Source organism: Salmo salar, chromosome ssa01, assembly GCF_905237065.1.
Source record: "Salmo salar chromosome ssa01, Ssal_v3.1, whole genome shotgun sequence".
In the NCBI taxonomy this organism is placed as follows: domain Eukaryota; kingdom Metazoa; phylum Chordata; class Actinopteri; order Salmoniformes; family Salmonidae; genus Salmo; species Salmo salar.
Window position 1 is genome coordinate 77,790,812 of NC_059442.1, and position 14,370 is coordinate 77,805,181.

The 14,370-nt window shown below is 44.1% G+C and overlaps 1 protein-coding gene across 1 annotated transcript in view; it reads left to right on the top strand.

Moving 5' to 3' along the window:
- Positions 1–14,370, top strand: part of LOC106612917 (inactive heparanase-2) — a 115,692-nt gene that overhangs the window by 95,617 nt on the left and 5,705 nt on the right. Inside the window, exons 10-11 of the mRNA XM_014214584.2 lie at positions 524–669; positions 8,158–8,304. Of these exons, the coding sequence (XP_014070059.1) occupies positions 524–669; positions 8,158–8,304 (293 nt within the window). The remainder of the gene's footprint in view (positions 1–523; positions 670–8,157; positions 8,305–14,370) is intronic.

Here is a 14,370-nt window from a genome sequence, read left to right on the forward strand (position 1 = left end):
GGCTCACATCCAGTTAATTCACTCAACACACTCTGTGGTATCTTAAGTTTTGTTTATGTTTTATACAACTGTTATCACACATAGTGGAGTGTTTTAGCACCTCTGCACCTCTACAGCCCCCTGTTCTGACATACTGCACGACCATTTAGCCAGACCTTATATCGGTGTTGACAAGTCAATGGACTCAATGGAACAGAATGGGAATGCTAACCCACTCACTAAAGAATATGTTAACCCGCTAAGCTAACGCATGCCCTTCTCATGTCTGTGTCCACGCAACATCATTGTGGGAGCTCATGCTTACTTTGCTATCTGACTATGCATACTGTGTGTGGTTTTTCACTGTGTAACAGGTGTCCCCTGTGTCTGTCTGTCTGTCTGTCTGTCTGTCTGTCTGTCTGTCTGTCTGTCTGTCTGTCTGTCTGTCTGTCTGTCTGTCTGTCTGTCTGTCTGTCTGTCTGTCTGTCTGTCTGTCTGTCTGTCTGTCTGTCTGTCTGTGTGTGTGTGTGTGTGTGTGTTCCAGGACTACTGGTTGTCCCTGGTGTTCAAGCGTCTGGTCGGTCCCAGGGTGTTGGCAGTGCGGGTAGCAGGCTTGCAGAGGAAACCACGACCAGGGAGGGTTATACGAGACAAACTACGGATCTACGCACATTGTACCAGCTTCCACAAGTAAAAACTACAGCCATATACAGTACACTATAACAGCTTCAAAAAGTACCACTTTGTCAGTACAATTTTGGCCTAAGGACAAGAATTAGCTGGGTGGCTAAAAAACAATCACAGCTTAGACTTCTATAGCTTTGTTGTCCCATCTTCCCTTGGTGTTACATTCTCAAAACACCTGAGGCACAGTGTCTAGCCTCATACTATAACCCAGGGTTCCCCCAAAACATTTAAACAACAAAAAAAGAAATAATAATCTATATATATTTTTTTTCATTGTTGGACATAATCGACTGTAAAAACACCAGGAAGCCAGCTCCAAGTGATTTTAATTTAAGAAATGTGTTCCCAAGTATTCCCATGCATAATAGAGAGACACGTAATCGTATACAAATGTAAGCTAGGTTTAAAATGATTGTATTTTAGTCAAACATTATATATCTGTTTGGGCTTCTTGTGGTCAATTTGCAGTCTACAGATTATTTGTAATTAAGTTCCGGCCCCCTGAACAGCCCAAAAAAATTGTCTCGTGGCTGAATCTAGTTGATGATCCCTGCTATAGCCCATTAATAAGCCGCTCTAGCCATACTAAATCACATCAATAACCCAGTCTTCCACAATTCTATCTAGTCTGCCTGTAACTACAGCTCATAAATAACTGTCGTCCAGGCACCTCAGTCTTTCAGAGGCCAGGCCATAAAACTTAACAGGTATCACTTATCAGGCGTGTGAGGGACTGTTCTCTTCGTGAAAGCAGCGGTGACAGGAGTGCCAGTCCTTTATCCCGGTTGGAGGGGGTTTTGGGGGGAGGGTGAGGGGAAACGGAGGGGTAGGTACAATAGGGATGTCTGTGCCAGACTAGATAAAGAGCAGCACCGTCCCCCTGTTCCCCCTGTTCAAGGTTATCATTTAACCCAGCCGTATGAGATGTGTATCAGGCCAGCAGAGCTTTCAGCACCAGGCTAGACTTAATGCCCTCTGTCCCACCTACACACACGGCTCAGTTACAACTGTTCACCCTACTCCACACACTACACTATCTATATGCAATAACTGCAATAACTTTACTTTTTCCACATTTTATTATGTAACAGCCTTATTCTAAAATGGATTTAAAAATGTCTCATCAATCTACACACACCTGTATTTGGGGAGCTCTAGCAGGCTAGATGGGGAGCGTTGCTGCACAGCTATTTTCAAGTCTCTCCAGAGATGTTCAATCGGGTTCAAGTCCTGGCTCTGGCTGGGCCACTCAAGGACATTCAGAGACTTGTCCCGACGCCACTCCTGTGTTGTCTTGGCTGTGTGCTTAGGGTCGTTGTCCTATTGGAAGGTGAACCTTCGCCCCAGTCTGAGGTCCTGAGCGCTCTGGAGCAGGTTTTCATTAAGGATCTCTCTGTACTTTTCTCTGTTCTTTGCCTCGATCCTGACTAGTCTCCCAGTCCCTGCCGCTGAAAAACATCCTCACAGCATGATGGTGCCACCACCATGCTTCACCGAAGGGATGGTGCAAGGTTTCCTCCAGGCGTGACACTTGGTATTCAGGCCAAATAGTTCAATCTTGGTTTCATCAGAACAGAGAATCTTGTTTCTCATGGTCTGAGAGTCTTTAGGTGCCTTTTGGCAAACTCCAAGCGGGCTGTCATGTGTCTTTTACTGAGGAGTGGCTTCTGTCTGGCCACTCTACCATAAAGGCCTGGTTGGTGGAGTGCCATAGAGATGGTTGCCCTTCTGGAAGGTTCTCCCATCTCCACATAGGAACTCTAGAGCTCTGTCAGAGTGACCGTCGGGTTCTTGGTCACCTCTCTGACCAAGGCCCATCTCCACCGATTGCTCAGTTTGGCCGGACGGCCAGCTCTAGGAAGAGTTTTGGTGGTTCCAAACTTCTTCCATTAAAGAATGATGGAGGCCACTGTGTTCTTGGGGACCTTCAATGCTGCAGAAATCTTTTGGTACACTTCCCCAGATCTGTGCCTCGACACAATCCTGTCTCGGAGCTCTACGGACAATTCCTTCAACCTCATGGCTTGGTTTTTGCTCTGACATGCACCGTTAACTGTGGGACTTTATATAGACAGGTGTGTGCCTTTCCAAATCATGTCCAATCAATTGAATTGACCAAAGGCAGACTTAAGTTGGAGAAATATCTCAAGGATGATCAATGGAAACAGGATGCACCGGAGCTCAATGCGGAGTCTCATAGCAAAGGGGCTGAATACTTAAATAAGATACATCAACACCATCATTCCAGAAAGCCTAGACCCACTCCAATTTGCATACCGTCCCAACAGATCCACAGATGACGCAATCTCTATTGCACTCCACACTGCCCTTTCCCACCTGGACAAAAGGAACACCTATGTGAGAATGCTATTCATTGCCTACAGCTCAGCGTTCAACACCATAGTGCCCTCAAAGCTCATCACTAAGCTAAGGACCCTAGGACTAAACACCTCCCTCTGCAACTGGATCCTGGACTTCGTGACGGGCCGCCCCAGCTGGTAAGGGTAGGTAACAACACATCTGCAACGCTGATCCTCAACACAGGGGCCTTGCAGGGGTGCATGCTCCTGTACTCCCTGTTCACTCATGACTGCATGGCCATGCACGACTTCAACACCATCATTAAGTTTGCTGATGACACAATAGTGATCTGCCTGATCACCGACAACAACGAAACAGCCTATAGGGAGGAGGTCAGAGACCTGGCCGTGTGGTGCCTGGACTTGATCACATTGAGGGAGAGGTTTAAGACGAAGGAGATGATTGTGGACTACAGGAAAAAGAGGACCGAGCACGCCCCCATTCTCATCGACGGGGCTGCAGTGGAGCAGGTTGAGAGCTTCGAGTTCCTTGGTGTCCACATCACCAACAAACTAACATGGTCCAAGCACACGAAGACAGTCGTGAAGCGGGCACGACAAAACCTATTCCCCCTTAGGAGACTGAAAAGATTTGGCATGGGTCCTCAGATCCTCAAAAGGTTCAACAGCTGCACCATTGAGAGCATCCTGACTGGTTGCATCACTGCCTGGTATGGCAACTGCTCGGCCTCCGACCGCAAGGCACTACAGAGGTTAATGCGAACGGCCCAGTACATCACTGGGGCCAAGCTTCCTGCCATCCAGGGCCTCTATACCAGGCGGTGTCAGAGGATGGCCCTAAAAATTGTCAAAGACTCCAGCCACCCTAGTCATAGACTGTTCTCTCTGCTACACACAGCAAGCGGTACCGGAGCGCCAAGTCTAGCTCCAAGAGGCTTCTACACAGCTTCTACCCCCAAGCCATAAGACTTTTGAACATCTAATCAAATGGCTACCCAGACTATTTGCATTGTCCCCCCCCCCCCTTTTTTTTACACCGCTGTTACTCTCTGTTGTTCTCATCTATACATAGTCACTTCAATAATTCTACCTACATGTACATATTACCTCAACTCTCACGTCCTGACCAGTGAAAAGGGTCATTTGCCATAGTAGAATGGTCAGGGCGTGGCAGGGGGGTTGTTTTGTGTGTTTTGGGGTTTGTTGTTTCTAGGGGAATTTGCTCTAGTTTTCTATTTCTATGTTTCGTTTTCCATGTTTGGCCGAGTATGGTTTCCAATCAGAGGCAGGTGTCTTTCGTTGTCTCTGATTGGAAGCCATACTTAGGCAGCCTGTTTTCCTTTGGGTTTCGTGGGTGGTTATTTTCCGTTTAGTTATTGTACCCGACGGAACTGTTGGTCGTTTGTTATTTTGTAAAGTGTTTCTCATTAAAAGTATCAAGAATGAGCACTATCCACGCTGCGCCTTGGTCTATTCAAAACGACGGCTGTGACATCAACTAACCGGTGCCCCCACACATTGACCCCCTGTATATGGTCTCGCTATTGTTATTTTACTGCTAGTCTTTAATTACTTGTTACTTTTATTTCTTATTCTTATCCGTATTTTTTTTAACTGCGTTGTTGGTTAGGGGCTCATAAGTAAGCATTTCACTGTAAGGCGCATGTGACTAATAAAATGGTTTTTATTTGTAATAAATTTGCAAACATTTCTAAAAACTTTTTTTCATTTCTTTTTATGGGCTATTGTGTGTAGATTGCTGAGGAAATTGTTTTATTTAGTCCATTTCAGAATAAGGTTAACATAACATTCTGAAGGCACTGTATATATTAAATATACAATTAACACATATAAGGGAGTATCAGTCTTCCGTCTTTGCTGGTGAACATTTTCTTTGATCTCTATCCCCTGCTCCAAGCAATTGGATTTGTCTATAGTCGTCTATTCTATCATAGTTACAGGTTTGGCGCAAAGAGACTCTCTAGAGAGACCTCACATCTGATCTGCAACCTGTGGTGTAGCCTGTTGACAGATCTGCAGATATATGAAATGGTTGTCATCAAGTGCTTTCCATCTGGCACCTGGAAGGATAGGACGGTGACTATCACCTCTTAAGAGGGGAGTCTGTAGCCCCTGGCAAGGGACTTATATTTGGATCTCAACATTTATCCTCTTTACTCTGTTGGCGGTTCCATTACTCTTTTGCTATCAAGGGTATTGTATTATTCTATCCGGATAGCCAGTTAGCGGTTTCCAGCCTTCCAGACATTTAGCGGTTAGCATAGTCTGTTTCACTCTGAACCGATGCTCCAACATCAAACAACGTGAAGGATTGTTTACGTTCCTGCTTCTAATGCCTCAGAATCTCATCATTTTGGAAATCCTGGACTGTCTTTATCCCTCTCTCCATCTCTCTGTCTAATCTATGGGTATCTATCCCTCCATCTCTCTCTGTCTGATCCAACCCAGCCCTGAGCAATGTTTGGCATAAGGCATAAGGCTCCAATAGCTAAGCATAAGAAACTCTCCAGGCCTGACCGATTACACTGTCTGACACGAAGACAGACAGACAGACACTGGTTTCTGTATACAGACGTGACCAACCTTGGTTCTGTTCTCTGTCAACAGAGTGTTTGTTTGAATTTATTCAAGTCACTTGAATAGGATCTCTGTGTGTCTGCTTAGTGTTTCTTTGATGTACGATGAGATGTAGAGACAGAGAGTGAACAAAAACCAGAAGCCGTGAGAGAGACAGATGGAGAGAGAGATGGAGAGTGAGAGAGAGATGGAGAAAGAGATGAGAGATGGAGAGAGAGATGGAGACAGAGATGGAGAGTGAGAGATGGAGAGTGTGACAGATGGAGAGATGGAGTGAGATAGAGAGTGAGACAGATGAGAGATGGAGAGTGAGACAGATGGAGAGTGAGACAGATGGAGAGAGAGAGAGCTGGAGAGAGAGAGATGGAGAGTTGGACAGATGAGAGAGATGGAGAGTGAGACCGATGGAGAGTGAGACAGATGGAGAGAGAGAGGAAGAGAGAGAGATGGAGAAAGAGAGAGAGAGATGGAGAGAGAGATGGAGAGAGAGAGATGGAGAGAGAGACAGATGGAGAGATATAGAGAGATTGATGATCAGAGAGGGATCGCTAGTCAATCTGTCTGACAAAGCCCAACACTGACCCTGAACAATGTGGTCCTCAGAAACATATGATATCAATGCCCACAGACACCCAGGAACATATGGTATCACCACACACAGACACCCAGAAACATATGGTATCACCACACACAGACACCCAGAAACATATGGTATCACCACACACAGACACCCAGGAACATATGGTATCACCACACACAGACACCCAGAAACATATGGTATCACCACACACAGACACCCAGGAACATATGGTATCACCACACACAGACACCCAGAAACATATGGTATCACCACACACAGACACCCAGGAACATATGGTATCACCACACACAGACACCCAGGAACATATGGTATCACCACACACAGATACCCAGGAACATATGGTATGACCACACACAGACACCCAGGAACATATGGTATCACCACACACAGACACCCAGAAACATATGGTACCACTCCAGTTGTGTTGATCCTCCCTTCACATTAGACAGGTTATTAAATGTTATCATGTGTGCCTTATCTTTCTCTTGTAGATATTTACCTTTGGCTAAAATCTCCAAAGTCCTGTCCCCAGCACTCTGTTCCAGAGACTGGGACTCATGCTGTATTGTCTGTCCCACACTTTGACACCCTCCAATTGACCCTGAATTTGATGTGAGTAGGGACTTCAGGTCTTAGGTTCTGATCATATCAAAACATCTTAGACCCCTTCAATCTGGGCATATTTGACAGTATTATGAAATGTACTGTACATATCTAAAAACAAGGCCAAGAGGGCAATTACATCAAATACGGTTTAAAAGGACAATCTGCAGTTGCTACATCCATTTCTGGACTCATACAGTGAGGGAAAAAGTATTTGATCCCCTGCTGATTTTGTACGCTTGCCCACTGACAAAGAAATGATCAGTCTACAAACCTGGTGGCCAACTACAAGAAACGTCTGACCTCTGTGATTGCCAACAAGGGTTTTGCCATCAAGTACTAAGTCATGTTTTGCAGAGGGGTCAAATACTTATTTCCCTCATTAAAATGCAAATTCTTTTATAACATTTTTGACATGCATTTTTCTGGATTTTTTGTTGTTGTTATTCTGTCTCTCACTGTTCAAATAAACCTACCATTAAAATTATAGACTGTTCGTTTATTTGTCAGTGGGCAAACGTACAAAATCAGCAGGGGATCTAATACTTTTTTCCTTCACTGTAAATTAGTGATATGTACCTATTGATTGTTGAAGAATACAGTATAACTTATAAATACATCATAAGCTTAGTTCAACTGTCGTACCTGATCACAACCCAAAATGTAACCTTGTTTTACTCCAATGTTTGTAAACAAAGTAAATGTAAACAAACACTATATAGCCTCAAAACATTGTTAAAGCTAATTTTGATAGCAGGGATGATCATGCCTTGCCTCCACAGCTCTGTCTCTGAAAGGGGATTGCACTTCTCTAGCACCATCCCTCAGCTTTTTACCGGAGCAGGGGCGAGGAGAACGCTTTGTTATTGTTTCAACTTCTGATTGCCGCTTTAATATAAATGTACATACAAAACATAGATGACAGGTTTAGGATTCTAATGAAGAGAAGAACTAGATTACATTGAGTTTATAGAATGCTTGGAACACGTTCAGACTGACCCGTCTTCTACAACTCTTTTGCTCCTGTTATTAAATTGGCGGGTGGCAGCATCGTTCCATCCCTGACATACCAGGTAACCATTTCAAAGGCTTTCCTCTGTCTTTAAAAGGACTCTTCTCCTAGTTAGTTATTGAAGGTTCTGTTGTACTCGGCAGAGGATGACACTATAAAGGCCCTTACAGATCTCGCTAGAGATAGTGAGAAAAAGGTAGTGAGAGAGCAACAAAAGGTCTAGTCAAAGAACTTCCTCTCTGTCTGTCTCTCTGTCTCTGCAGTGTGTGTGTGAAAAAGAAGACCATGAAAACCAATATTTGTGTTTATCTTTACTTGTTGTTTAATTTAGAATACTTCTCTTCTATTCCTTCCAGTCGTAACTACGTGAGAGGATCCATAACGATCTATATCATCAACCTGCATCGGTCGAGGAAGAAAATCAAGCTGGCGGGAACCTTACGTAACATGACTGTCCATCAGTACCTGGTACAGCCCTATGGGACAGACGGACTACACGCCAGGTCTGTAGCAGTCCACTGGGCACAGACGTCAATTCAATATTGGTTCAACGTATTTTCATTGAACTGACATGGAAACAACGTTGATTTAACCAGTGTGTGCCCAGTGGGAGGGGTCTGACATTCACACACACACACACACACACACACACACACACACACACACACACACACACACACACACACACACACACACACACACACACACACACACACACACACACACACACACACACTCTCTCCTTTCTCCTGCTCTCTCTCTCCCTTTCTATCTTTCTCTCTCTCCCTCCATTTCTATATATTTCTCCCTGTCTTTATATATATATCCTGCTGATCACAGACAGAGGGCTACACAGACAGAGGGCTACACAGACAGAGGGCTACACAGACAGAGGGCTACACAGACAGAGGGCTACACAGACAGAGGGCTACACAGAGAAAGGGCTACACAGACAGAGGGCTACACAGACAGAGGGCTACACAGACAGAGGGCTACATAGACAGAGGGCTACATAGACAGAGGGCTACACAGAGAAAGGGCTACACAGAGAAAGGGCTACACAGAGAAAGGGCTACACAGAGAAAGGGCTACACAGAGAAAGGGCTACACAGAGAAAGGGCTACATAGACAGAGGGCTACATAGACAGAGGGCTACATAGACAGAGGGCTACACAGACAGAGGGTTACACAAACAGAGGGCTACACAGACAGAGGTCTATACAGACAGAGGTCTATACAGACAGAGCAGAGATTCATGGAACGCTTGTTTTCTGATCAAACATCCACACTGCTCTATTAATAGAGTATCCTGTTCCATATACTGACCTGGCAAGACACACACACACACACACACACACACACACACACACACACACACACACACACACACACACACACACACACACACACACACACACACACACACTGACCTGACAAGTCCAACTTACAGGAGAGAGACAGAGAGAGACCTAGGTTACCATAACAAAGCTGTCCCTCTAGCTAACTTCAGTCATCTCTATGGGAAACAGGGTGGGGGATTCTCCTTCAATCGGGAGGATTTGGGATCTCTATCAGTGAACCATGTGGCTCTGCTAAATAAAGCACAACTTTAAAGGCTCAAGCCCCCATAAACCCTTTATAAGGCCTAGACTTTATTTGCCTTATGCATTATTATTATTATTATTATTATTATTATTATTATTATTATTATTATTATTATTATCATTAAATAGCCTATCTAAAAGAGTCTTGTTAAACTATGTAGAATTGCAGGAAATTAGTGTCAAAACAGCATAATTGTCCTAGGTCCCTCAAATTAAACAAATTTTAAAAATACTTTTTTATATAAGAAAAGGGGGCCTTAGGGAAAAAGGTTGGGAACCCCTGCTAGGTCACGAAGATCATCAAGGAATTCAACCACCCGAGCCACGGCCTGTTCACCCCACTATCATCTAACAGCCTTTCTTTAAGTATGGGTCGCGACCCAAGGTGGGTCGCAGACCTGTTAATGGTGAGTCGCGAGGTGTCAGAGTACATTTATAATTATTTAATTAATTACTGGAATTGATTTTGGCCAAGTGCAACTTCACGCTCTGTTCAGTGCGCTCTCTGCTTAGCAGCGGTGTCTCTGCTCAGTTTGGCAGCTGCGTGAGAGGGAGATGCCCGTGTGCTTCGCGGTTCAACAGATCTTTTTTTCTGCAGTTTTCTTGAAGATCACTCCGCAACCCACACCCTGCAGTGCTGTTCAGCAGCAGATGATTCGCTGTCAGTCACTGGCTTGTAATTCCCACTCCCCATCACTTACCGCTGTCATCGAATGGACTCAAGCTAGCCACAAGTTCTGACTGAGTTCAATTGTCATTAAACGCAAATACAGCGATGAGTTTCTCTCTCTTAGTTTCATACAAAGTTTGAGAAATAACGAGGAGCGCCCACAATGTGTTTTGTGCAGGGAAGTGCTTATTAATGAGTCTCAAAACGAACAAATGAAAACGACAGGTCCTGACCAAACATCCAGAGCATGACGGTAAACCCAGGGAATTATTTCAGAACAGGGCAGAATACTTCAGGAAGCAGTGTTTTGACAGTGGAAAAGTAAGTCAGCTAGAAAGGCATTGTTGTAATTGTATAACAGGTGATGATAAACAGGAATAAGGGAGTACTACTCATAGTAGTCGATGTGAGTTTCTCGTTCAAACAATCCCCTGGCCTTGTACACAGCTAATAGCTAACATTAGCCAAAGCAAGCTATCTAGCTAATAGTGCAACCCTAGTAACAGTACAGATGAAGATGGAGAAAAAAAACTTGCTGTTAAAATACAAGCACTCATTTTTATTCTGAACTGGAATACACTGATAAACACATGATGCTTTTTGATGCTGAGAAACTGACTGAGAAAGCAGTAGATGTTCTGATCCAGTTTGGCACCACATACCTGTGTGAGTCAGGGTTCTCAACTGTCAAAAACTGAGCCCAGAATAGATCTGCTTGTTGAAAACTTCAACCAGTCACACACCTCTCATTAGGACTGTGTGTGTGTGTGTTTTTTATGGTCTACATCTGTGTGATGTGATCAATCAGTTTATTCCAGTGATTTATTGTATTTATAGCTTGGGTCCCAGGAAAACACCGAATTTCTAATTTAGGTCCCAGGCTGAAAAGGTTTAAGAACCCCTGATCTAGAAGGCAGAGACAGTACAGATGCATCAAAGCTGGGACCGAGAGACCGAAAAACAGCTTCTATCTCCAGGCCAATAGACTGTTAATCAATCACCACTAGCTGGTCTCCGCCCAGTACCCTGCCCTGAACTTTAGTCACTGTTACTAGCCGGCTACCACCCGGTACTCTACCCTGCACCTTGGAGACTGCTGCCATGACTATGTACATAGTCATTGAACACTGGTCACTTTAATAATGTTTACATACTGTTTTAGCCACTTCACATGTACAGTGGCTTCAGACCCCTTGACTTTTTCCACATTTTGTTACGTTACAGCCTTATTCTAAAATGTATTAAATCCTTTTTTTCCTCATCTATCTACACACAATACCCCACAATGAAAAAGCAAAAACAGGTTTTTAAATATTACATTTACATAAGTATTCAGACCCTTTACTCAGTACTTTGTTGAAGCAGCTATGGCAGCGATTACAGCATTGATTCTTCTTGGGTATGAGGCTACAAGCTTGGCACACCTGTATTTGGGGAGTTACTCCCATTTTTCTCTGCAGATCTTCTTAAGCTCTGTCAGGTTGGATGTGGAGCGTTGATGCACAGATATTTTCAGGTCTCTCCAGAGATGTTTGATCGGGTTCAATTCCAGGTTCTGGCTGGGCCACTCAAAGCCATTCAGAGACTTGTCCCAAAGCCACTCCTGCATTGTCTTGGATCTGTGCTTACAGTCATTGTCCTATTGGAAGGTGAACCTTCGCCCCAGTCTGAGGTCCTGAGCGCTCTGGAGCAGGTTTTCATCAAGGATCTCTCTGTAGTTTGCTCCGTTCATCTTTGCCTCGATCCTGAGTCTCCCAGTCCCTGCCGCTGAAAAAAATCCCAACAGCATGATGCTGCCACCACCATGCTTCACCGTAGGGATGGTGCCAGGTTTCCTCCAGACGTGACACTTGGTATTCAGGCCAAGAAGTTCAAGCTTGGTTTCATCAGACCAGAGAATCTTGTTTCTCATGGTATGAGAGTCTTTAGGTGACTTTTGGCAAACTCCAAGCCAGCTGTCATGTGCCTTTTACTGAGGAGTGACTTCCGTCTGACCACTCTACCATATAGACTTGATTGGTGGAGTGCTGCAGAGATAGTTGTCCTTCTGGAAGATTCTCCCATCTCCACAGAGGAACTCTGGAGCTCTGTAAGAGTGACCATCGGGTTCTTGGTCACCTCCCTGACCTTCTCCCCCGATTGCTCAGTTTGGCGGGGGCGGCCAGCTCTAGGAAGAGTCTTGGTGGCTTTGTCATAACGGATTAATGTGTGTAAATATTTTTTTTTAAATTCATTTTAGAATAATAATATTTGATTTTGATTTGATACAGTGTAGTGGATGATAAAAAGACAAACGTTCAAACCTCCGTAGTTGAGAATTGGCCATAAAATCCGATTAGCATAATAGCTTTGTCATGGTTAATTGAAATTGATAAGGCCTTGATAAGAAACATCTGCTGGTACCAGAGGCCTTCCCAGAGGGGATGTTCTGGTCTGATCTGGTCTGCTCCCCTAGAGCTCTCTGGACAGATTAGCTGTTCTATTAGTTCCAGTGGCCCTACACTCCATTCACCCCTTTTTCCTCTCTTCTTTTGCACTGTTACTGGCAGAAGCCCCACTCCCCCGTTCCATATCAGTGACACTGCTACACTCCTTCTGTCCACATTCACCCGTTTTCTCTTGCTTCCTTTCTCTCTCCATTCCTGGCATCGATTACACTTGATTATCTCTACACATTCATCCTTCTTTTCCTCTCTCCTCTCCATGTCTATCCCTGTAATGCCCCCAGTCCCTATCAGTAGCTCTGTTGCACTTTCTCTCCACATTCACCTCTTATTTTCCCCTCTCCGCCCCTTCAGCTGTCTGTCTGGCAGTAATCAATCCTTCTCTCGGCCTCTCCAGTCTAAGCTCAGCCTGTTATTCAGACACAAGGCTGATCCTTCAATAACAGCCTAATGAGTGAGTGTGTGTGTGTGTGCGTGCGTGCGTGTGTGTGTGGGTGTGCTGTAATAACAGATGTTTTATGATGAGGATGTGTGAGTGGTGTTACAGGGGATTATAGTGGTGCCTAATAGAACCGTAAGCAGTGGCTCTGTTCTAGACTCTAACTGCTGTTCTAACTGCTTCCACTGACCACAGACAGGGCAGTTGAAACTTTTATTCATGTTTGAGCAGCTCCAGATGTCTATAAACATGACTAGAACTCAACAGCCGGCCCTATAGACTGTATATATGCCGCTCTGACCATACGAAATAGATATGTGCTTTTCAATCTCTAGATTTTCCAATACAAAGTGAAATGAACAAAGTGAAATGAACAAGTGAAATGTTACAAAAGATCAAGGATTATTTGAAATTGAGGCTAACCAGTTGTGGGAAAGAATGTAATCCATCGAATGCCCCAAAATGACCTTTCGTTTTCCTTTACATATTGGTCTCATTAAATCTCGTAAATCAGCCAATGTGGCGCTCTCTGATTCCCATGGAAATATCTAGTTCTCCTTTCCTATTTGGAGCCTATGGTCTCAATTAGGTCCTCTCAGTCCTAGATCACAGTGTAATTCCACCCTTCTTTCTTATTTTGAATTGCTTTATTTAGACAGTGTGAAACAATTGTGGTGACAGGGCAGGCGGAGAGAGAGAGTAGGGACGTGGCCACAGGGCTGTGATGTGTGCCTGTAGTGATACCACACACAGTCAACGCTGCTGTTCTTTTATATGCTATTGATTTAACCGTGCAACCATGACACTAACCATTTTATATTTGTAAATACAGTTATACTTGACATAGCACATTCATAATCTATACGGTAAATCCTATTGTGTACATGTCAGTTTATTACTTTGCATACTACCTACTAATTACTTGATATTTTTATTTGACTTTTTTTATTGTTTAAATTGATTATTGTACTGCAATGTTGAGAGAGCTAGCACGCAAGCATTTCACTGCACCTTTTATGCATGCTGTTAGCTGTGTACATGACTAATCTAATTTGTCCTCACGTTTTCCATGGAATATGGAAGGATTGTTGTCAAATAACATTGCAGTGAATTCAAGGGGCAGTCCGAACTGGACTGTAATCCGGGTCTCTAAGATTGTTACTGTAGTCTAACAGTGTTGGAGTGAATGTTAGGTGAAACTTGTTGACTAAAGAATAAGGTCTATTCAGGGTCTTGAGCGTACAGTAAGTTGATGTGAGCGTACAGTAGGTTGATGTGAGCGTACAGTAGGTTGACGTGAGTGTACAGTAGGTTGACGTGAGCGTACAGTAGGTTGACGTGAGCGTACAGTAGGTTGATGTGAGCGTACAGTAGGTTGACGTGAGCGTACAGTAGGTTGATGTGAACGTACA